Source organism: Ciconia boyciana, chromosome 17 (assembly GCF_034638445.1).
Source record: "Ciconia boyciana chromosome 17, ASM3463844v1, whole genome shotgun sequence".
In the NCBI taxonomy this organism is placed as follows: domain Eukaryota; kingdom Metazoa; phylum Chordata; class Aves; order Ciconiiformes; family Ciconiidae; genus Ciconia; species Ciconia boyciana.
In genome coordinates this window covers 8,200,912-8,226,436 of record NC_132950.1, presented here as the reverse complement: position 1 = coordinate 8,226,436, position 25,525 = coordinate 8,200,912, and the positions used below count along the sequence as shown (strand labels likewise).

The 25,525-nt window shown below is 39.7% G+C and overlaps 1 protein-coding gene across 2 annotated transcripts in view; it reads right to left on the bottom strand.

Moving 5' to 3' along the window:
• Nucleotides 1-25,525, bottom strand: part of SPECC1 (sperm antigen with calponin homology and coiled-coil domains 1) — a 91,388-nt gene that overhangs the window by 6,556 nt on the left and 59,307 nt on the right. For both annotated transcript variants that reach the window (XM_072881777.1, XM_072881778.1), the window contains 6 exons: nt 24,033-24,178; nt 23,710-23,810; nt 22,336-22,417; nt 18,340-18,490; nt 17,300-17,402; nt 318-434 (listed from right to left, as the gene is read on the bottom strand). In XM_072881777.1, the coding sequence (XP_072737878.1) occupies nt 318-434; nt 17,300-17,402; nt 18,340-18,490; nt 22,336-22,417; nt 23,710-23,810; nt 24,033-24,178 (700 nt within the window). The remainder of the gene's footprint in view (nt 1-317; nt 435-17,299; nt 17,403-18,339; nt 18,491-22,335; nt 22,418-23,709; nt 23,811-24,032; nt 24,179-25,525) is intronic.

Genomic DNA, 25,525 nt, shown 5'->3' with positions numbered 1-25,525 from the left:
TTTCTAAAGGGATGCTGTCTTCATGTTTATCTGCAGCACTCACTGGACTCAGGCAACTTGTCACTAACTCTTTATCCAGTAGTCCCAGCATTTGTCTCTGGGAGCTCACTGTTGGTTTCCTTCCCCTTTTTATCCAGTCTGTTTGGTTTGCAAGTTCTAAAATGACACTTGTCTCTTACTGTTGCTCCCACCTACTTATTTTGTATGAATCAAGATCAAGATCTTGCAACACTGCGTCTCCACCACATATCTATCAAAATGGATAATGTTCACTGTGAATTCTGCAAATTGCTTAGAGCAGGTACAACAAAACTTACTTTATCCTGGCTGCTGAGCTCCTGGTAAGGAATATGTGCAGGCAAATATGTGTGCAGGAGAGCACAGAAGGCCAGCCCATCACTCCAGCTGCTGCTGAAGTTGGTAATATCAATATTCTGTAAGAGAAAACATGAACCATCCCTGAACAGTGCTACACAACAAAAAAGTCTCCAAACAATAGTTTTTATGCAGTCATGAAACAAAAACTCAGAGTATTAAAGGAATATAGGTTTACATTTTCCATTCTCTCCTTCTTTTTCATGTCAAGTAGAAAGATACCAAGTAGGATGGCAAGATTCAAAGTCCCGGATAAGGGATTATTAAGGAGTTCAATGTTTTTCACATCAGGCCCCAAACAGAGAGAGTCTCTCCAATACTTTCTAGAAGGTGAGAAATACCATGTACAGCACATGCTGCAGCTGCAATTTTCCTGTGCTGACAAGAAGAAGGACTTTATCTGGTCCCTTTCAATTACAGAATGGCAGAAATACGATTTATCCAGCACCTACAACAGAAGTCACTGATATTTTAAAATGGCATTTTGTAATTGATTTCATGCTTCCTTGTCTCAGGATGTGTAACAGAGGGATGGATTTGTAGAACGACGAGGCAGTGTAATCAGTGTATTTGACCACTGTTACCTTTCTGATATTACACAGCAGATATACGCTTTAATGAGAACGTGTAATTAACAATTATGACTTGATTCAGCCCCTTGTCAAAAGTGATATCAAACCGATGAAATACTAACATAGTCCTCAAGCCCTAAATAAAGAATGTGCTTAATTGTATGTGAGAGGAAGGCTCAAACTTGGCAACAGCAACGGCTGAACGGGCAGCTTTCCAAGAGCTGGGCAGATGTGCCCAGTTTGCAGTCATCTGTATGAATGCATATCTACATTCTCATATTCTTTATCAATGCAGCATCTTTCATCCGCACATCAGAGAACACTTAACAAAAGGTAGATAAAGATCAGGAAGTCCGAGATACAGAATTTAATCATCTACCCCAATTCACAAAATGAGCCATAAGTAGTTGAGGAGAGGACAGAGGTTTCCTGATGCTCACTCTCCTACTACCATAGACACTGACAAATAAATGTGGCTGCATCACTGGTAGCAAGTACAATACAAGATGCTTACGGAACAGAAACAAACAGAAACCTTTAAATCTTGTCTTCACACATTTCCTAAAATGACAACAAGGCTGAGTTTGCTCGAGGAAGCAATGTTTCAGGGGGTATGGATATATTTATAAACACCCAATTGAAACCCCAGAGCTGAGATAGAAAAATCTCTGACTTGTCTGTAGCAACACTCCCACCACTGCAAGCTCCAACAGGAGAGCAGTAAAAAGGAAACATTTTGAAAAAAACAGTCTAATATGGTTGCGAGTTTAAATGGTCAAAAAACATCTTCCTTCCCCTTGTTGCTAGACAGTGGGATTCTTCTTTGCTAGTCACATAACTTATTACAAGGGTGCACTCAGGTGCCAGAGGAAACCCAGTTTCCCTACTCATGCCCACTGAAGTCCAGAACCTGCTATGTTCAACAGGTGGATTAGAGTGATTACAGAAACAGAAACTGGTATTTTAAAATCAGCCCATCTGTAAAGAACTCCTTTAAAATACAAAGATTACTGGGGGTACAGAGTACACTCGGGGCTCTTCCCAGGGATTCTCTTGTGAGGCACAGCTGTAGTTAAACATATGCTTGTGGCCCAGTTCTGATCCTGTGAACAAGGTGACCTTTCTAATGCTCTTGTTTGCACTGACTGGCCATACCAGCACACTAAGGAATTCTCATGGCTAAGTTTTGCTGCTGTAGTAGCAGCTGTAGTTCCAAATACTGGCTAAAAACAAAACAGTGAACTAAGTGATATTGCTTAGAAAAGTAACAGCTACTGGAGCATGGGAGGCTCCAGGACATGATGGTATTGCACTGTCTCTCACGCTACAGCAGGTGTGGAGCTACCCTCAAATCATTCTTGCCAGCCACATCTTCCTGCGTGCTGAACTTCAGCTCAGACTCTCTGCCATTTCATTTTCTTTATTTAGCTATTTTCCAGATTCTTTCAAGATTCCACAAAAGATAAAGCTTTTACTGCATCTCTCATGCAAAAGCTAATGCAGATGCACTAAAACCCAGACAGGAAGTATTTTAGCATATGCTCTTCACTTACTATGCCTCACTGATTAGTCGTCCAGCCAGGACTTTGTCCAGTCAGACAGGATTTCAGATTAGTTATAAATGTCCATAACCAAACATGGTCAAATGGAAGCAGTACAGAATATTTCAGGTTAAAATACTCTGGCTGTAATAAATCTACAAATCTAATGGGCTCAGAAAGCAGGCCATCAGCAGCAGACATTACCACACTGCACCAGCCACCACATTGCATTTTGCTCTATTAACATCTGTCAATGGAGATAAAGGAAAAGCGATGTAGTGGCTTGATACCATCACAAGAAAAAAATACTTTGCTCCGAAAGCTGTCTTGGCTTTGCCTAATCCATAATGTCGCACCATGGAGGTCCAACTTTGTGTTATGGAATTGGCTGAAGCTGGATTACTCTGCTTTCTTGACGTTTCAGACAAACAAGTTACTTAGTATTTATCAATCTGCAGTTAGTGGGAAAGGACTGACTGCCAAATTAGAAAAGTGTTTTTACTGAGGCCAATACATTTATCAGCAAATAGCATATCATCAAATGCCAATATTCTCATTTTATACTGTATGATAGAAATGGAAAATGGAGGTCGTGTCCCCCACCCGCCAAAGGCCATGGAAACAGGAAAAAACAAAGCCTTAGTTAAGCAACAGGCCTAAACAAAAAGGCAAGTCATATTTGTGTGGGAACATTATATCCAATCCTCATTTTCATGATGCTATTGAGACACCCATGAGATATAAAACTGTTCCTTCCTAGAGTATTTCACCAGCCCAGCATCAGCTTGATGATTTTACTTGTCTTTGTAGTTTTAACTATACCTAAAACTCTTCTCTTCCTCCTACCTAACAATATCTAGAGATAAGAAGTGCTAATGTCTACAATAAAATCAGAACTAGATCCAAAAATCCTCACATCTCCAACAGCATTGTCCAGCCAGTCACCTTCAGTAATTCTTGGATCCAAGTCTTACAAACAACCCAAAGTTCAAGGATGGGGTTCTGCTGACAATATTTATGCCACAGATGAAATCTACTGCAAAATGGTATGTCATGATCAACAGAGAAAATGAACTCAAATCTGAATTTTTGTCCTAAATGCAAACCCAAAGTGAATATTCAAAAGTTCAGCTCAACTGTTCAGTTAATAGTACAACAACAAACACTTAGACATACTCAAAACCACTTAGCTGCCATTTTCACATCCAACAAGCATCAGTGAATTGTGGTTTTTTCCTCTAAACAAATGCATTTCCATTTCATACATGGTATAAACCCCTCTCTAGCATTTCATCTTGGATTCTGTGTTAACTACTTTTCAATTTGACGTATAAGGACATGGTAAATGAAAAGCGATCTTCTGTGTTTTGATACACTGCAGCTTTAATACCTCCCCACTACAGCACACCAAGAGGAATTAAGTCAAAATAGAGGCACTCTGATTTCTCAGAAGATCTCTGGCTCTGCTGAAGCCAGGAAAAAAAAAAAAAAAAAAAAGGGAAAACAATTTAGGGAATGAACACCTTGGAAACTATTCACTTCTGTTGATTATTTTGGCAGTGGAACCTGTCTCAGCCTTTCTGCCACACCTCTCTATTCCTCAACACACAGTCCATGAATATGTGGGAGCTATTTGTGTACATGCTGGTTGTTAATGTACACTTCCAAACTGCAGGATGGAAGTTTGGTGATTTCTCTGTCTCCCAGTGTGCTTACAGCAGAACCCCCACCCCAAGCTCTGAAAAACTGCATGTAGCTTCTCATGAGAGACCTAGAAGTTAACCTATATAGGATGGCACCCTTTAGGAGGAAGATGCATCATCAGAGTGTATGCAGAATGAATGTAGGGAGAAATATGAAAGTGGAATAGGGACTGCAGATCAAACTGAGCTATAGTACTCATTAGGCAGGGTGAAAAAATTGCTATCTTATGATTACAGTATGTCTCATGGTCACTGGTACCCCAATGTCTATCTTTAGCATGCCATCAGTGCTATCTTTAGCATGCCACACTGCTAAAGACATCTGTACCAGAGATTAACCCCTGGCCCATGGGTCAAGGGGTGCCAAGTAGCTTAAGCCTGCAGTGCTCAGGGTTACTAGCTTCCCTTGGAGCAGACATATCCATATTACGCAGCACTTGACCTGGGTCTTCCATGGTGCTGCTAAGAAAATAACTGGGGAAGTGGGGGTGGTGTAGTTGAAAATCGTGAAAGAACATGAAAGTCAGGCCAGAAGAGGGGTGTTTTTATAGCATGATGACAGAACCCTCTTTACATACCCTGTATGGAGTGGCAAAAAGGAACATGGAAAGGGTACAAAGTTTACTGGGATAGTGGTAGACTACTGTGTCGAGCATAGAGGTGTCCAGACTAAACTATTTCCAGTGTAGTTCCCAGGCTTCTTGTCAGTAAAATAGTTCATTCACTTCAAACAAAAGCTCATGAGTGAACTACTATACATACACTGGGAATATTAAGAGACTGGGATCTGGAAGCACATCAGGGAGCGCAGTTATCTGAAAGTACTGAAGTAGCCAGTATAGTTCGTTTCTATGAATATTAAAGTATCTGACATTGAGCAAAGTAAAAAAAAAAAAAATCCAGCCAATGTTATTTAGAGAGCAAATGTATTATCTATTGTATTAGTTGTAGGCCAAGTCTAAAAGACACTAAACACCTGCAAGTCATTAACCTTAGCCCCTCACCCCAGGAACAGGACCTTTGCTTGCAGATAACAGAGCGCTATGAGAGCCACGATAAAGACACACAGGGAAATCTGTGTGATCTGTTCTCACTAAAAACAATTTCTTGTTTATCTGAGGAAAAAACAACCACCCCATTAGATTTCACTAGATCTTTGACTCCAAGTCTTCAGTAAAAAGCAACAATGACATCATATGCTCTTTGTTACAGCCTGAGTATGTTAAAATACTGACATAAGATATTTCCGCTATGCGGATGTTACTGTGCCCACAGCAATGGCTCTCTGAGTCATAATTTTCTCTGTAAGACCCAGAATTATAAATTATAGACATGAATCAGCTTGAAGCTAGCCTGCAACTCTGTGGAAGAAAGCCTGCAATAAATATGACCTTAGCATCATTCTTCCCACCCTCAGGATACAACATGTCCTCCTGCCTCTCAGAAGTCATTGGTACAGAACGGCATACCAGGAACATGCCAGAGTGGCTAATTATTGAGGTTCAGCCCATACAGAATATAAACTTAAATACTGAAGACAGAACTAGTTAAAATAAATATATTGAATAAACCAAAGGGACTTGCCTTGTTTTTAATAGCAGCTCCCCCTTAACTGGCTCAGCTTTCTGCAATCCTTCCTGCTTATCGCTAACCAGAGACCCACATCTCCTCCACAGCTCAGTGTTTTCATGTGGTTATATTTAGACACAGATGTCTGAACAGGAACCTCCTTTTCATGAGCCACATCTCTGCAAATCTGAACTCAGACCTTTCTAATGTAAAATCTGATCAAGGTACCTTGAAAGGCAACTTCCAAAGATTACCTACACCCACCCATCTTTAACAGTAGCTGCATGACACTGCAAATCTAATTTGGATTTATTACACCCTAATTGGCTGGGGACATGTTAGCGGGCTTCAGCCAAAGAGGTTCTATCAAAGGAAGCATATAAGCTTCGAGCTCTGGATAGGCAAGTTCTAAATACTTTCTAAGAAGCAATACAAGTGAAGAAGGGCTCCTTTTAGCATGACCTAACCTCCTGAACAAACAAAACACTCCAGTTCATCTAAAATGCTCCAGCAAAGGTATAAAACATCTGGGCAATCTACTGGAAATACGGGTGAATTGGAAGCGTGGTCAGATCCAGTTAACATGGGTGAAAGGCATGAATGCCTAAAATTAAAGACTGCCTGGATTCTTCTGTAATTACAGGGTGCACCCAGATGACTTGGACAACTGCACACAGCTATTTTCAATGGGTAGCTGCAAGTCTAAAGTGATTTGTGTATCACATTTAGTCAATCTACTACCAGGTACCTTTCTGAATTATCTTACAGATCTTTTTCTCTTAAATGGAATACACAATAAAGTAATGCCTCTTGATTTAAAAAAAAAAAAAACAGAATAACTTGTGGAACAGCAATACTGTTTATTGTATAGAGATTAAGTGGCTAGCCAAGATTGGGGAGGAAGCCAAATGACCTTCTATCCTCCAGCCTGTATTAATATCCCTAGTTCAAATGGTTCAGGCAGCTGCAGTCTCCATTAAGAACTGTTTTAACCTTTCTTTGAAGCTTTGTGTTTCTATCCCCATCATCCATATTTCTAATGCTTCTACCAGCCATGTCAGTAAGTCATGCATCTTATTGCTGATTACATGTGTATGAAACAACATAGCTCAGATAACATAAAATGCTATGTGAAAATGTTGTTAAATTATGTAATTACAGCACAGTGAAATGATAAGGAACTGGTGCCAGCTCTTTAAAGGTTATCCCATTTACTACGTGCCTTTTTATAAAGAAACCCCATTCCCCATCACATTCCTAGGTTCTGTTTGCTCCTTGCTCCACTGCTGCCACAGGTGTTGCCTTGAGTTTACCGTTTATCATTTGCTTCAGTAAGTGTGAATTACTGAGCCTGCTTAGCATAGACAAGACATTAGAAAGAGAGCTTATGACTAGATTTTTCTGCGAAGGCATCAAACATCAGTTGACTACAGCAGTCACATGGAGCAGGGACATTTAAAAAGAGGAAATTTAACAAGCTTATTGTCATGCATCCTACACATAGATTTTTCAGCTCCCAACTATTTTAGACTCTCAAAAGCCAGAGATCTGAGAAGATATCAAAAAGTCAGGTATGTCCAATTTGCGTCATTACCTTTCCTAGTTGAGTCAGACTGGCAAGAACGGGTAGCATGATGCTCTCTAAAGTTCAGTGCTCAAAACAAGCTCATCTGACAGGAGTTGTCTCAGAGACATCATTCAGAGTAAATTGTAAAGCCATTCTAAATTGATCTGTGCACTCTTCAAGCTCAGCTCTTTCTTCATGAGGTATTGAGGAGGCCCATGACCTCTACAAGGCAGCTTAGTTACAGTATTTTGATTACAAAAGAGATGTGGTGCTGCTATAGCTAAAGTTTTCATAAGAATAAAAAATGGAAGTAGTACTAAATGGGAGCTATTTAAGGTAATACATGATGAAGTAATTACGTGACCTCCCATTTCCTCTGCTTGCAAGGTGAAAACCAGTTACTACTGACACTGAAACCATCACTGTAACTATACCTATGAGTAACCTCCCTAATGAGCCAAATAGCATCCATTCGTGCCCATCAGATCTATTGCTCCCAGCACCGTGTAGACTGGCAAACATTTCACTATACTTTGTTCACATTATTTAGGTTTTATTTGCATTTTAATATACAAAGACTGACTTTTTAAAATTAAAACAAATTCTGGTGAACAAGGGTTGAGAGTAGTTGCTGGCACAGTGCACATAACACACAGTGAATGTATTTTAACCTTTCCTAGCAAATAATAGGAATTGTTTTGAATGCGAATTACCCCATGACAACATTCTCATTACTAAAAGTCACCTACTTCAAAGTTCTGACTAAAGGCTAGTAAAGTAACAGGTGTTTGTACATATTCCTCATTTTGGGTCTTAATTTATCACTTTGCACACCAGCTTCGGGGGCGGGGGGGGGGAGAGACAGTGTACAATGCTGAGTTCACAGGGAGCTGGCTTTTTATTACACAAACATACAGGACCAACTGAGAGCTGGTATAAGCAGAAGCAATTTTATGGACATCTCTGGGCCATTTCAGAGATGAAGTAATGGTGACAAAAGATATATATCGAGTGTGACTGGTACTTCTCTAATTTACACCACTGTCACATTTGGTGAGTGGGCAAAACAAGTGTTAATTATATCTGGAGAGGCAGAGGTGGATTACACAGCAAGACTAGGAACTAACAAGTTCTCCTCATTGTAATAATCCCATTAGATATTGATGAGTTCTTATTTTGGCTATGGATCTCTTTTCTGCTCTTCAGTATAAATTATACTTGTTATGCTCACCTGCTGAAAGCCAACTCCCTGCTTGCTACACAACTAACACTTCCATCAATTTTCTCACCAACTCGTATAAATTACACCACTGCTGAATGCCACAGAGAAGAAACAGGCTGGGCTGTGTTCCTTCATTCCCAAGGCTGCAAGAATGAAGATGCAGCAGCATAGCTCCAAGGACCACACAGATACTCTGGGGAAGGAGGGAGGGAGAGAGGGGGAGGAACTAGCTCCCCTCTGTGTCCAAGACAGCAGCTCAGCTACTTCCTGCCTGGAGCCCTGGTGCAGAATTGCTAATGACCACACTGCTATTTCTAATTATCTGTATTGATAGTTCAGAGATTAGCCATATCCTGGAATTCCTGGGTGGAGGGGTAGGCTGCAGACTGCAGCTGGCTCACGGTAAAGGATGGAAACAAGGTGGGGAGAGGTCTCAACAGCAAAGGATATTCATGGAACAGGCAGCAGGGCTCAGCTCTCTCCCAGTTAAATTCACAGTTTGGAGCTGTTCCAGCTGGTGACCAATCAATTCAGTGTTTTCACTGATTGTCATTGCATCCAGGCAACACAAGGAAAGCGTCTTGGACTTTGGGATGGATAGAATGTAAATGCTATTTTTAAAATTACCCAGCAGGATAGAACGTTACGCATGAGAGCGCTGCATGGGCATTTATTTTATCCCTCCAATCAAGAGACTTGTATTTGTTTACAGGATAAAGCCCCTTGTATGAAAAAAAGTAGAGCTTGGCTCAAGTTATTTGGCTACCCTGGAAGAGCACGTTTATGCATTGGCATCATTGTGAAGGGGGCTTGCACATTGGTAATCAACCTGATTATTCCCAACATGCCACGATTTGGCTGCTGCATTTATTTTCCAGACCCAACCCTGGGTCCAGCTGGGAAATACAGAGAAGCTGCATGTACACATTCCACTATAAGCGTTTTTATTTAGAAAAAGAAAACATTTATTCCGGAAAAAAAAAAGATAATATCTTGAAATTTTAAGCCTGTACTTTCATCAATTAAAAACTCTCAAGATTGCCCTTTTTATCAGAGCGTCTTTCAAAATATTACTGAAACTTATCATCATCCAATGATATGATATGATGATCTATATTTTAACAGCTAGGGAAATCAAGGCAATGGTATTATGCATGACTGCCACTGCCAAAGTCACAAAGATGGTCCAAAGCAGACTTAGGAGCAAAATTCCTGACCAACATATTGTTAATTTTTATTTAAACACAGGATAATCCCTCTTAACTCAATAGCTATTAGCAAGACTCCCTTCAACTTTTGCATAGATAGAAAAAGTCTTTCTGAAGTCAACATCCTTCTCTTCTGCAAAAATCAAGAGAAACACAACGAGAGCCAGAAACTTCACCCGTTTCTCAGAAACTCAAAGAATAACTTCCTGGGAAAAACCCATTGCACATATATCCTACTTCTAAATGTCAAAATGCTACAAGTACTGTGGACACAGAGCTCTTCGTAAGCTTGTGCGTCCTCTCATACCAGAAGGGATACGCTAGCATATGGTACTTTAGGGTAAGTGTCATTGTTCACCAGAGAAGAACTTTATTGCATCAATGGTATTGGCAAATATTAAGACAGACAGCTTTTTCCTGCTTACTCAGCAGGCTCTGGCCAAAGCCTCTAATCTCAGGCACACAGGTTAGTATGGCAGACGGGAAATCTTCCCAGTCCTCCCCAGAAGAGAGAGACTGCCATGAATACTGCTTAGTATGAATGGGTGGCCGCCATTTAAATCTGGAGGGGTTTTGTTCAGTGTTTTTCTTCACCCACATCACACAAACTGGGAGTTATTTGTTTTGCTGCTGATCTTCAGCACACAAGATCACAGTACTGTGGGAATCCAGCCTTTCCAGAGTGCACATAAACTGTGTGTAACAGCAGATGGGATTTATCTCCTATCCTTGTTGCTTGAAAGGCCTCACTTGGAAAGGTGGCCAGAAAACCTGTACATCCACCCCTCTGTTACTGCTGAATTACGGAATGCCACAGCTTACCTTGTTCTCATGACTAGTTAAATATTTAGATAGAAACCTGATTAATGTTGATATACGAGAGACTGATACAATTTGGAGACATATTGAAACAGTTTTATGCTACTTGTTGACACAAAACCAAAAAGTAATGTAGAAAAGGTTAAGAGAATCACTCCCATACCCAAGTGCACATCTTGTGATGAAGAAACAACTGGGTTCTTCTCTGTATTTCTTTAGGACAGTGCACAGCTGTGCTGGGATTCTCAAGGCTTTAAAACTAAGATCCATTATGTTAGTGTCAAAGGAAGTGCTTGACTGATTGTTTTACGAGCCAAGTCCCAGGAATTATATTCTGCCCAGGTTCAGAGGTTGAGAGGGTTGATCCTGGGTTTTGTCCCATTCAGCGCTCTGATCCTTTACTAGAACTGCCAGCCTGAGCACCAACCCTGAGGACTGTGGTAGCATTTGCAATATAGTCTCTGTTCACTTTCTGTGGTCCAAGATGGTGCATAACTAAAGTGTGAGGCAAAGTGCTCAGTCGAGACTTAAAAAAGATTGAGACAGTAGTTGCTTAAGTAGAAAGATAATGTCAACTACCCACACTAATGACGTACAAAGAAATAACAGACTTCATGTTTCTAAATATAACCCTTAGTTTCCAGAATAAGGAAGAAACCGCCAAGCACAGACATGTTAACGTACAACTGGCCATGAAGGAGCTTTTAGGATCTCTTATAAAGCAGGTCCCCACAACGTGCAGCCCCAGGAATATGGCTGCTTGATGCATCAGCAGTCAAAAAATAGTCATCCTGGCTGGCTGTCCTAGCAGCAGAGAGAGTCCATCTCCCTAATGAGAATGCATTGGCCCCATGACCACTTGACCAAAGGGAATGTGTTATGTCCTAACCAGCCCTATCTGCATTTGATCTTTGGGCCACACTTAATCTGTGCTGGATCTCATCCAGCCAGCAAACGAGTCAAAAAAAAAAAAAAAGAGAAAAAGCAGGGAAAAAATCATCATGGAATAGGGCTTGAGAACAAAGAGGGTATGGAAGAAATACTGCCTAGGACAAAAAGAAAGGAATGCAAATTCCTGTGAGAAAAAGAAAGCCACAAATTCATAAACAAAAAGTTAGTATTAGTCTGAGTTTAAACTGAATACAAAAGGGTAAAAAGCTTTCTATTATATCCACTGCCAAACCACTAGTCAACCAGTCTCTTGCTATCATTACTTGACAAACAGCAAATACTGCAACAGCCTTTATTTTTCACCCTAAGCTTTCGCATCTTTGCTACATGAAGAACGTAGTACTATGCAGAGACACCAACTTTTACATAGTCTGATATACCAGCTTTACACTTCTAGTAGTAAAAGCATTCAGAATTACATTTAATGACTTTTATGTTATGTTCGGAAGTAATTTGTTTCCGATTTCTGTCTCTCAAGGCTGGAATAGCCATAATAGCAGGAATACTTCAGGGCAGGGGTTTTTTTCTTCTTTTTGAATAGCTGAGGCACTATACAGGAAAGGCACTTTCATTAACATATACAGTAAAGACAAAGGCTGAAGTATTTAGACTCCTCTTAATGCCAATTGGTATTTCTGGAAACTATGCAGGCTGCAGTCTCCATCAGGATATTTCATCAGACCCCCAAAACTATCTGTGTTTGAAGAAAAGGAAGCTTCAAAAAACAATTCACAACTTTTGAGGCAAATATTCAGAACGGTTGGGCATACAGATATTTGTATTTTGCTAATTTAGACTAAACAATACAGTGTCAGAGAGTGTTGCCCTAAAAATAGTTCCTACATACTCCTAAGCATACTTTCTAAAACTGCACAGTGTTCCTGGGACCTACTGCAAAGTCACAGCACTCCGAATAAGGCATGGAAACAAATAAATCATTTTCTTCTAGCTTTGCTCATACTTGCTAGCGTATTTTATGCAGAATAATTAAAAGGAATTCTTTTCTCCAGGAACTACTTGTACAACATGAAAGCTACGTAAAGATTGCTCTGGTTAGTAGTTTCTCCATGCTGTTGAGATTCCTCCAGATGGTATGAAATCGGATCTGAGGCTGGTCCCGCAAATACCAGTAAGACCAATACCAGTTTATCAGCCATCTCATATTCGTGTCAGTGCTAATAGGGAGCACTACCTCTTCTCCTGAAGATGCCCACTACCTTTATCCATAAGCTGGTGTACTGACACTGTCATAATCAGGGAGATGATATAATGCAATGGCTTGAATGCACAGGTCGGGGATATATGAAAGATAAAAATCTTCAGAGGTATAGCTGCCATTTCCCTTTGTCAGTTCTAGAACATTCCTCATCTCCTCCTATTTAGCATTCCTCTACTTAAGACAACTGCATGGATAGCTTTACTATAAAAGATAGTGGTTCTTCAACAAGTGGGTCCCAAATGGGTCCTGTTAAACCAAATATAACTTTGATAAAAAGAATAACCATGATTGTGCATGGGAGAAAAGAGTTGGTCTCATTCTCTTTTCCTCTGTGCCATAGGATGGATGTGTAGTGGTTGGAAAAAACATGAAAACAATTCTTTTAAGCGAGCCATATTCATTAACATGGTAGCAATTCCCTCCCCTCTCTGGAGAGGGTATATGTGGCAGAAACAATAATCCTCAGTTCTAATGATCACGGGTTAAGTGCCTCTTGATGTTCCGTGTTTTCACAATACATCTGTGGATAGTAATAGACTTAATCTAGAGAGGTTTGGCCCCTTGACAAATGGTCTCCACAGAGAGCAAACAGAACCAGGGCACTTAAATAACACCACAGTCACTAATGATATGATTATGGAAGGTGATAATGCAACAAGAATGACTCTCAGCAGCTTCCAGGAGTTACAACTCATGGGAACAGAGCCTATTAGAAAAGAGGCACCCAATTTCTACTTCACACTGTTGCTATGATGTATAATCTTTTTAAATAGATGAAAAAAAAACCACCACAAGACAACAGAGAAAAAGCTATTTTAACATAAATAACTTACTCTCAGCAGGCTTTGTGGTTTAAAGGACTTGTGGTAATTGAGTTCCAGAGCCATAAAAGCAGTTCTCAAGTCTGGTCATCTCATCATCCTACATTATACACCATGATGTCAACAAATTCAGAGAGGCAGAAGGAACAGTCTATGTATGTCTAGCAAAAGAGATCATGTTCCAGTGCACAATTCTTATAGGGAACCATGCATTAGATTAAGGTTGGTTTTTTTAAGCTGGAGATTTTCCTTGAGGAAGTTTTGCACAAAGCCACTGAACCCAAAAGCCTTATTTCACTACAATTCTTTTTACTGCTGAGATTTTTTTTAGCATGTCCCCTGCATAGTTATTCAAAATTGATGGCCAAAATGCCAGATAACATTCATCTAGGCATTGAGATATGACAATTGAAATCATATGATCAGTCATGCCAGTGTATGCAATCCCACTTTCATATTCTTTTCTCCTAGTCATTAACCTGAACTTCCACTTTATTTTCATTCTAGTGATTCTGTTTTCATGTTCTAAATAATTACTCTTTCTCCTTAGCATTCATATCTTTTTGATATCAAATCACTGTTTAAGTAGGGATCTTAGAAATGACATGGCAGATTAGAGAAACACAGATGCTTCCATGTTTCCCCCCAGTTACGGTAAACTCATGCAATTTCTTTTTAAAAAAAAAAACAAACAAAATCCTCCACGTCACTACTAATTTCTGTTGCATTTCTCTCAACTCCCTCCAGTGCTCCTCTCTTGTTTTATGAGATTGCCTCCTGGGGAACACACTGAAGTTCAAAGCCAGGGAATATTCCCACTGTAGTCAATGCAAAGATATATGCCAGGAGCAGGATGTAAATTTCTATCTATAGTATAAGCTTTGTATGGATTAAAGCATTTAAAAAGTGGAGCCTTGTGTGCTGGTCCCTAGGTCTTATCCTCAGATACCTTCCTAGGTCACTAATCCAGCTTTCCTCAGGGAATCTGGGACATCAGTAGTAGCTGCTACTGAGAGTATTGGTTATTCTAATCCATTTTGCTCGTGCTGTTTAATGAAATCCAGTATCTTCATAGTTTAAACAGAAAGGAATCTCTCTCTTCCTCACCAGCTCAGATCAGGAACTGTTACTAGACCTCAAAGGCAGTACGTTTTGCCACTGAAAAAATAAGTTAGGCAGCCAAGCAGCAAGTCTTTTATTCTCTCATTCCACTGTGTCACAGAGCTGAAAACAGCTTGCATCCAAAGTTATCTGTGGTTCTGGGCTTCATGTTAGAAAGAATATGACAGATTATACTGGGATTTGCACAGATGATGCCTCATAGACAGGGGTATTATCTATGGAAAAGAAGTCATGCACGTCCTCAGGGTTCTGCTTGGTGGAGTTCATTACCTCATTCTCACCATTGCAGTAGCTAAGGCAGGAAGGAGGATGACGTTCTTCACTCCAGTTCTTTGTACTCAAGAATGATAAAAACTCCCTGTGGAGCTTAATATCAGCCTTATCGTAAGAGTGCAAGGGTCTGGGAAAGCAAGTTCAAGAAGAGTTAGTGAATGCACCGAAAAGAGTGCAATGGGAATGAGAATCTGAGGAAGAACATCCAAGAGATAATGCCTCTAAATGAAGCAGTGAAGATAGAGAGGCAAGGCTCTCACCATAAATCAATACCGTGTTTGTCCTTTGGTTCATCTGACTTTAATTTCTGCCCTGAGATCTTACACTCTGGGTAATAAAGCTCCCCACCACATCACAGTCTGAACTTCTCAGACTCTCCTGGATTACGCAGTGTTTGTCAGTGCTTTACAGGCTTGTTCTCAAAAGCTGCTGAAAACTCATTCTGCTGCTTTAGAAAGAGTAACGACAGAGGACAGTCATGAACAGAACAAGAGCCTCATCAGAGCAGGAACCAAAACGACAGAGCTTTTTCTGAAACATTATCTGGACAGTCACATACCAACAACACTCCAGCAGCCATATATAAAGCAAAGACTTGAACTATCCTCTGAAGCATGGACATACTTTCCTCCAGAGACTAATACTAAAAGGAAAACAAATAGACCCGGATTGCCTTGCATACCTCCTGGGTGGCCTGCTATCTGATACACAGTTAGCTCCACTACTTGGGTTCAGCACAGAAAAACAAAACTCCTTTTCTATTCTACCACGGAGGGAATACTTGTCACTCTTGGTGCCAGTCCGGTACCTACAGAATCAGGACAGGCCTCTATCTCTGCAAAGCCACATAATAATTTCTAAAAGCAATACATTCAGTCCAACTTGGGTGTAATCAGAGAAAGAAAACTACAGGCTGACTCTCAGAGAATAGTTCTAACAGTGAACTCATCAGAGTTAGACTGTTTTAAGAGAAGTGGAGGAAGCTCACCATATGCGCCATTTGAAACAAAAAAGGGCAACACTGTCAGGAGAAAGTGTTACTCGACAGGTGGGTTTGCTGGCTTAACAGAAGTTAGATTTGGAAAAGCTGTATTTCACGAATCACTTTCTGAGGACTGGATGGGAATGTTCTCCCACACCTTCAAATCCAAGACCAGGAGAATTTTAGTAGATGAGATATAAAATAAATCAACACAGCATAGATCACACAATTTCAGGGGACAGCACTGTAGTGCCTTTTAGGCAGTATCACAGAACTGGAGGCTAAACGCTAACCCTGGCTTTATTCTAAGGTGTATCTAAAGTCAAGAGCTTTCTCTGATGCCTGTCCTTCTGTGAAATTGGTGCAAGCCAGATGAATATGCCAGTGCTAAGAAATGACTCAAGCTTTTCTAGATCAGTTTACTTAAAGGGAAAGCTACCGTCTTTTCTTCCAAATTCCTGCAGCTAATGCTTCATAAAGAGCTGGTTGTGAAGAAAAAAAATATTTTATTATTTACTTTAAAAGATGGACTCTGCTTTTATTAAAGACTTGCTCCAGGGTGCATATCATGTGGTGATAACTGCTTTTGCCTTCTGCTCTAAGTAACAAACAATATTATTCTTAAGAAGGAAAAAATCTCAACATTATATCAAACAAGACTATCCTGCACACCCAGCATATATCACAGGATGAACTGTTGTCTATAGTTGCCTTCTACAGCTCAGTTACAAGCAGAACCAAAGGCCTAACTCAACTGCATACAAACACTAGCCAGAGCTTGATAAGCACAGCAATGGCCATACAAGAACTGGACAAATCATTATGTCTGTTTAACAGTGAAAATCACATTCTCAAGCAGTCAAAACTTGCTTTGTAAAATCCCATTAAACTGCAGAAGATTAAAAAAAGCAGGGCCCCAAGCTGCAAACTTCATTTGGTCAAGGCCACACAAAGAAATATTTCTTCGGTTTTACAGAAACGACCAATGAAAAACTCTCATAAAAGCACATCGCCCACAGAAGCCTATAGAAAAAGATATTAGAATGTAATTTCAAAAATCGATGCCAAATTGAAGCTGCTGCGCATATACACTCTGTTTCTCACCATCAGCAACCTTTGATGCAGTAAATATTTTGGGGTTTGTATACGAATTACTTATGAAAATGTAATATTGGGGACTGCAGTATTAAAGAAATCTGAAGGAAGAGGATGGAAACACCCAGTGGAAGTAAAGATGCAAAAATCAGCAGACTGAAAAACACATATTTGTTTGAAGTGACATTGCTTACTGCACACCTATAGGAAAGTGATGAATTACTCTCCAGAGAAAAGTAAAAATGTACCTATTCCCTTACCTGGTAACCTTCAGTCTTCTTTTGGCACCATTTCAACAGAGCATTCCTCTTCGAACCACCATACTCCCGAGCCAAGGCTGCCAGTGGGTCCTTTCTCTCCACACTAACCCAGGGAAGCATAAGGGAGAAGAAGATAAATATGCCTGAAGTCTCTTATTTTTTACCAGTGTGTAAAAAATATCTGTATGACAATGCAGAATGGCAGCACAGAACCTAAATGTAAACCAAACTGTAATAGCTTTCAGAGCTTGCATTCTATATTTGCCTTTAGATGAGACAAATTCAGTTGGTATCACTGCATACAAAGAGCTGAAAAAACAGCAGCCTATGGATATTCAATGGCATGTGTTAACCCAGCATTTCTGCTATTATTTTCATCAGCTTTACTTAGAAACTTACATATTGAAAAATAAGATTTAGGGTGCAGAATTGAAAGAAACTATCTAAAGAATCTGTAACAGCAAATTCACATCCAATTGAGCTGCTGCAGAACGAGTTCTTGAATAAAATGAAAAATCTGGAAGCTGTATTGCAGTCAAGGCCTCGAGGACAGTTAAAGGCCAACAATCAAAACACCCGCATTGTCTCCATCCTACAGTTTCTACCATTGGAAATAACGGTGGAGATCAGAGGAAAATAGATATGTTTTTTCTCAGGACAGAGAAAATTATGTGTTCAGCTTTCCCTTGGACCTCAAAGCTTTTAGTTTTTAACTTGCCATAACATGCAAAGCTACAGTAAGATAATGAGGGTTGACCACTCGTACACATGATGGAATTCTTGTATACAACTTAGGGGCTCCTGAAAGCTTGCTATCTTCATTTTGTCATGATTGCTCATCTTACAGATAATTGTGGTTATTATAATCTGAATTTTGATATTTAGATTTGACACAGCCTAGTAATTCTGAACTGGACAGACAAGCCAGCAGAGTTTCCACTGGAGACAGGGGTCCACCAGATTAAAACATTCATCTTGGTGCCAGGTAATGCTGTCAATCTTTCCACTGTGCTGCTTTTCCCAGGAAACTGAGTTGGTACCTGAGTTTGCTTTGGGGTTTCAAGCTGCTGGGGGTAGAGGTAAGCATTCTGCTGCTGAAGGCCATAGGGGGTTTGCTCAGGGATTCCAGGGAGGGACTTTTACGGAGGTAATGGTCTGGTTTCAGCTCTTCACTTCTCCCCTTCAGAAGGTCTGTGGGAATTAAAAAAAAGCTGTCAGTTTGCAGTCTGAGGAGTTTGATTAACCACTGTCCTGCCACCCAGCACACAATATGTAGTCTGTTGTTTTGATTCTAAACAAATGTACTCATTTGTTCATTAAACACACATGGGGCTAGGAAACCTTGAGCAGATTAGAGGTGATCATAACAAGGAATGGCTTTGATGATTTCAACAGTACAGACTGCCTGGTTTCCTGTGATTGATACTCCTGCTGGGGGGTAGGGGCCTCAGGTGAATGAGGGGAAATACCAAAACCTACAGTCTTAAAGGTTCAAAAGCTGATCGCCAGATATCTTCACCAGATGACTGACCAGCCCTAGTACAATAATTTATTTTCTGCCATTAGCAGACTTGTAACAAGAAAGCCTCTTGTCTCCTGAATACAACCCAGCTCAAGGCATTTATTATTGCATGATGCTGGGCATCCTATCTGACAGAACTTTGAGAAGTCTCAATATATTCATAGCAGATGCATCTATATTTTTACTACACATATTACATTAAAAAATATATTTTATTATATATATTTACATGTATATATATGAATAAATAAAATAAAATCAACAAAATTAGTAGCCATAGAATCCAACGTTGATAGGTTTTTGAAGAGAAGCCAAAGAGCTCATAGAAATCAAATTATCTCCCCATGCATACCAATCATGAGGTAAATCGATGTGTAACACAGGGAAAGTTGGCTGCTGCTTTTCTGTAGACAAACTGTGAACAAGCCAGTATCTATGGCTGGCACATTATGAGCTGCTATCGGAAATTAACTGAATGTGGAACACAACTTTTTCTCCTCCTTTTCAGTTCACAGAATCACAGAATCGTATAGGTTGGAAAAGACCTTTAAGATCATCGAGTCCAACCATTAAGCTAACACTACCAAGACCACCAGTTACCTCCCTATGTTAATTATCAATTAATGCCATATCACCTAGAGGTGTGAATTCCTTCTTATCTCAGCTTCAGCAAAGGTTAGTATCACTGAATCAGCCCTAAATTTCTTTTCAGCAGTAACTGGGGCGTGTGTACCAGCAGTTGCCAGATAAACACATCCTTCCAACAGGCATGCAGCTGCCCTTGCTTTGGCTCCTGAATTTTGCAAGACTAAATCAGCATTTGTAGCTGCTGAGACCTATACGCATTTCTGCACCTTCTTTCTGCAGCATAAACAGCTGCTAAGTTCCTATCTATTAAGAAGTCCAGATGGAAAAGGACAGAATCCAGGCCCAGGAGATTGTCTCCTTTCCAGCACCTTGGCTGTTGGCAGAGCTTTGTTGCACTGGATTGCATACACCTTGCTCAGTCAGTGTCATCCTTCCTTCCACTCACCTGTCCCTTCTTTGTGTGCACCACGAATCCATAACAAACAAGAAATAGCACACAGCATACTTTTAAAAAGTCTTTTTGTTGGTTTTCCACTATATATTCCAAATGTGTATGATTCTTCTATCTCCTCATTAGGTTGGATTTATGGGGAATTGCCTCAAATTTAAATAGCCACACCAATCAGACAGGCATCCAATGAATGATTCTTGGGATTGTTTTAAACTTAAGAATATTCTGCTTAGAGAAACAGATCTACTGCAAAAGGCATATCAATAAACAAAATCTGAACATTATGAAGAGGAATGTAGGTTTCTCACTAGTTTAGGGATAGCAAAGGATAGCAAAAAAAAAAAAAAAGGCACTGTTAAATTGTCATTAACATAATTGGACTGGTTAATGGCATGGTCCAATTAGGAAGTGCTGTGTCAATCATTCAGGATGCATCCATGCATTCAGGATGCATGGTACAAAAAAGGGAAGGAGAAGGAAGGATCCCAGATAGGAATAAAGGCTATTAGAAGCATCTAGCTGGAAAGAAAAGAGGGAGAAGATGAGGGCATATTAGAATCATTTGGAAAGAGAAACATGATAATAATCGTATGAACAATATGTAACATGATTAAGGAAAATCACATTCTGTTAGCACTATTTATTTGCACTATTTAAATAAAATTTGTGGTTACTGGTTTGAATTATACAGTAGTTCCTGAAGTGGTGCAAGTTAACAGTATCCAGTTTTGCACTTTGAGTCTCACTTGTGTAAGTAATGTACTTCCTTTGCACGAGTAATATACTTCCTTTGACTTATTTCTGGCTGCTAGAAACTCCAGGACAGAACCAGTAAACCTCTGATTCTAAATGAAAAGATCATAGCCAAAGATCAGCGCTTTCTGCGAAGTAATCCATTCTCCTCTCCAACGATGTAACATTTGGGTCATATTAAGGACATCACAGAACCCTGCTGTGATACTGGTCAGATGGAATCAGTCAGAAGATTATTATTATGGAGACTACTTCACTCTGAATTTCCTTGGGGATATTTTTTAATTCAGTGTTGTTTTCATAGGGCTTAGATCAACTGCCTTCTAGGATTATTTACATTGGAACCAGAGCTATTACAACTTTATAATGAGTAAGCCTTTGCTATGGATTACTGGAACTAAATTAAACCCAGGTACAAAGAGAAGCTGTAAATACAGGAACTTGTTAGATAAGCAACCATAAATTTTTACCATACAATGGCTAATAAAATATCTGTTGATTCCAACAGATTGTTACAGAACAATTGTCTATGGGTAATAACAGTAATTATCCATGGCCTGAAGTGGGATATTTATTATTAAGGACTGGCATTATATTACACAGTTGACAGATTACTTCACTCTACAGTAAACTGGTAGAGATTGAAAAGGTGTTACGCTCTGTTTAGGATCATTGTATACTCTCATGCAAGACATTTTCTGGAAACCAACTGATATAAATAAGTAAACTCAGTCTGTTCCACTATAACTTCTGCTTGCTTAGCGTTTACTCCTGCAGAAGAAGCCAGTAGCACAGACAAGATGTTATTTGTTTATGCTGCCATCTACCCTATAACCTGTTTTGCTGTTCAGATCCAGTATCTCTTCATCTTTAAATGATGGAAGGGGAATCTTAGCAGATCATCTGAAGAATCTAAAAATGAAGACAGGTTATAATTTCTCTCCTGCACTAGCAAACTATTGCAGAAAATCCAGTCTACCAATTAAGAAGTTGTGACTGATTTCTTTTGTCCCTCCCTGCAGTTTCACTGAGGTTTCACTACAGGAATATAATATTTCATCTGTCCTTAAAAATTCAATAATCTGTTGTTACTAGCTTTGATTTCAATGCAACAACTACATTCAGGACTAGATAATAAAAATAAAGGGCACTAGAGAAAATGGGAAACAAACACTGGTAGAGAAGAATATTAAATGACAAGAGAACAAAAGCAAAGTGTGAAATAAAAACAAACGCATCTCTTGAGAACTCTCAGAACAAACTATTTCGAGCCCAAATATGACTGCTCCTAAAACAGTCACATCAGTATCTGAAATGTTTGATGTATTTCAAATGAAGCTCAATTTAAAAACAAACCAACCCTCAAAAGACAGTGCTTTGGACTTGTTCCAGATATATACATGTTGAACAAAATCCAATCCTCTCCAGTTCCACAGCATGGATTAGAGAGGTGCCATGGATACTTTGGAATAAAGAAGGCAAGTTTGTGTTGGCAAACCACAGTAAATCAGCTATTTTTTAGTTTTCTAAGGCTACGATCAAGATGCGAATGGAAACATGACAAAATTAATAAGCTCTCTAAAACAAAGACTCTGAAGACATTTTTTCATGTTTCCTTTGACCATATGAGAAGAGGAAAAATAGCCCAGGCAGAGGCCAAGAGTTAATGACAAGCTTTTGCTAGTAAAAAGAGGCAATATTTGTACGTTTACTGCAACTTACCTGCAAGAGGAAGGTCTGAAAGGTCTGCGTGTCTGGCAACACCCTTGCTGGCTGGCTTGGCATTATTATAAACAGAATGTCTCTGTGAAACAAAACAAGTGTACGAAGGAGATTTAAAAAAATACTAGCCATTGCACTTAAATAGGCAAGCAGAAAGAAGAGATGTTTCTGCTACCTCAAGATCACAAAGCAGGTGGAGGGATACAGAAACCTTTCAACAAGGTATCAGCTGTACCTAGAGCTGGATAAATGGTTGTGAAATACAAGAGGACAAATGAACACTATTTTTAGCTGGTAATACATTGGTTCCTAAACTATTCCACATTTCTATTTGCACCATTTTTTCTCTTGCCAAACATAATCTAGTGTCACAAACCCAAAGTAAGAATGCCTGTTCCTAACCCTGCCTCTGTCCCCAGCACCCTGAATCGTAAGTCAGAAGGATTCTTGTCTCTGCAGCTCCAGCACCAGTTTTCAGCATTAATACCCCCTCAGCCAGGCATTAATAGAAGGTTCCCAGACCTCTGTTTAATCCCATTCTTTACAATTCCTTTGCTGATTCTTTGAAGGAAATGTGCTCACACATTTGTCAAGTAGTCTTTCAAAGTCATCTCATTCTTCAGAACACTCACCTAGACAACCTAACCTTGCAACTGTTTTTTATCCAGATTCAGAGGGGAATATCCTAAGTCCAGTGAACACCCAGTCAAAAAACATACAATGGCTTCTCAAGCCTAGAAAGGTTAGCAGTCTAATGGTATGCCACTTTCAGCATATGTGGAAATCAGGAAGCACAGTGCATTTGCTTCTCCATTGTTCACAAAAGCAGTATTTCCAATAACGTTGCACCACGGATTTGAAAATTGCTAACAAAAAGTTAACTACCTGGTGCAGTGACATAAGAAGTACTACATTCCAGAGCAGTTATGCTTCAGCAGGAAAAACAACAAACTGTAAGAGCTCTTCATTCAGCACTGTATGAACTTACTGGATAACTGGGAGCATACATCTTAAACTTACTATCCTTTGTCTCTCAGCTCACATGCCAGCTACCTAGTTGAGTTTGATGTTTCTTGTAACTCACCCCCAATAATCGAAACCTATTTTTTGGTCAACAGTGATTAAAGTTCAGAATTGTATTCCAAAGAGTTCACATCCGTCCAGAGAGACCTCTAAGCTGAAGTCAAAGACAAACTCACTTTGATCCTTTTTGTTAGTACTACAGCATTTGATGTTTCACAGCAAATAAACAGATGAGTTTCCCCTTTCCCTTGTCAACATATGCATGTTGGCATGCTGAAGCTATGTCATGCTGTAGCAAACACTGCATCTACCCATTTTAGAACTTGCAAGGATAGAAAGAGCTCCTTGTACCTGCATGGGGGAAACAGCAGCTGCTGGGGCTGTCCTCACTGGAATTCCACTTAGAGGGCTCCTGGGGACCTTGTGAACTGTGATATTTTGTCCAGTGCTACCTGCAAGGAAAAAAACATGGAAACATTTGCATTTCAAACCCAACTATCTCCCTCTTGTCAGAACAGGGAACCACTGGTGTAGTGATATTCCACAGATAGTATTTACGTACCAAGCACTGACAGAAAATACCCATCAAGAAGCAAGAAGCAGCACAAAATGGCAAAAATTACCTGCTCACTGCTAGACAAATTTTTACTACAAAATACAGTGTGTTCAAATACCTGAGCATCCTAAGTCAAATGATTTTATCAACGACTTCACAGTGGCTGCAGATTCTGACGGTGTGGGAGATGCTCTGCTAATGCAGACTCCTTGCCAGCGGTTGGCTGTATCTGCCTCTAGAAATTCTACCTCTTCAGCTGTCAGCCTGCAAAGCAGAAACCAGATCAAAGTCAGGGGCAACAGGAAGTGCAAACAGAGATTAAAGGTCTTTATATGTAGTAAGGCAAATCCAACGATGCACATCTTTTATTGTAATGCCCAGAACATGGACCACTCATTAGAATCTTCATGTTCTTGTCTCGGAGTGCCTGGCAAACATTAAATCATTGAGTCTAACAAAGTTTTCTGCATTGTTAACCATATCATCCCCATTCCCCATCCTCACACAGGATGGAAGATTATAATAGAAAAAAGCAGTTTGATGAGACTTGTGAGTAATCATTGATAATTACCTGAAGATGGGCTTTCAATACAGCACAGGGGCCAAGGGGCTACTGTGGTCCTCAGTGTATAATGAGGAAAGTAACCAAAGAGAAAGATGTTATTTTACACTCTATGTTTTTAATTGGCATGACCACTGCTGGAGTAATTATTACCAGTTAAAATGCCATAATTGAAAATAAAATAAGCAATTGGACAGGGTTCAGATAAGAGCCATAAAAATTAAACCAGAAAATATACTTCATAATGAACAACTTTGGAAACTCAACTCTTACAGCTTATCAAACAAGGACATCTGCTGACCAAGTAAACCCTCACTCACAATCCATAAATAGTTATATGGGGAATAAAACTGTTAAACTGTTAAGTGCTTCATCCTAACAGACACAAGAATACCAAAATTCAATGGCTGGAATGAAGATAGACAAACTCAAAATAGAAATAAGGCTTATATTTTAACAGGAAAGATCATTAAGTTACTCCATTGAAAATAAATTCTGAAGTCAAGATAAGGTGCTGGACTTACAAGAATTAGTACAGGAAAGTCCACAGCCGTGTTAAACAGCAAATTTAATCGTACAGTATAACTGTTGCTTCTAGTCATGCATTTTACAGATCTGGCTGACATTGCTTAGCACTGACACTGTACTTACCTGGTAGCTCTCAGGTAGACTTCGAGTGTAATTACCTAGCTTTAGCTTAGGAAAGCTGCAATTAGATAACAAAGTCTAGTCACGTAAAAAGAGAGTATTTATACGCTACTTTCCTGATCTCCTAGCTGCTTAAGAAATGCATGCTGGGGCATCACCGCTTTTCCCTACTTTTAAGTATGGCAGGCACCAAGAGCTACATGAACACAAAACCAGGAATTATTTCATAAGAAGGCTGGAGGAATCCATCCAGAAAGTGCCTATGGGGTTGAACAACTTCTGCTGAGCTAAAAATAGAAGCCAGAGCCTTTTTCTTTCCATTTTGGCATCACAGTCTACAAAATGCAAGGGGCTAAAGGGTGTCAATGAATAAGAGAATAAAAGTGACTCACGTTTCTATT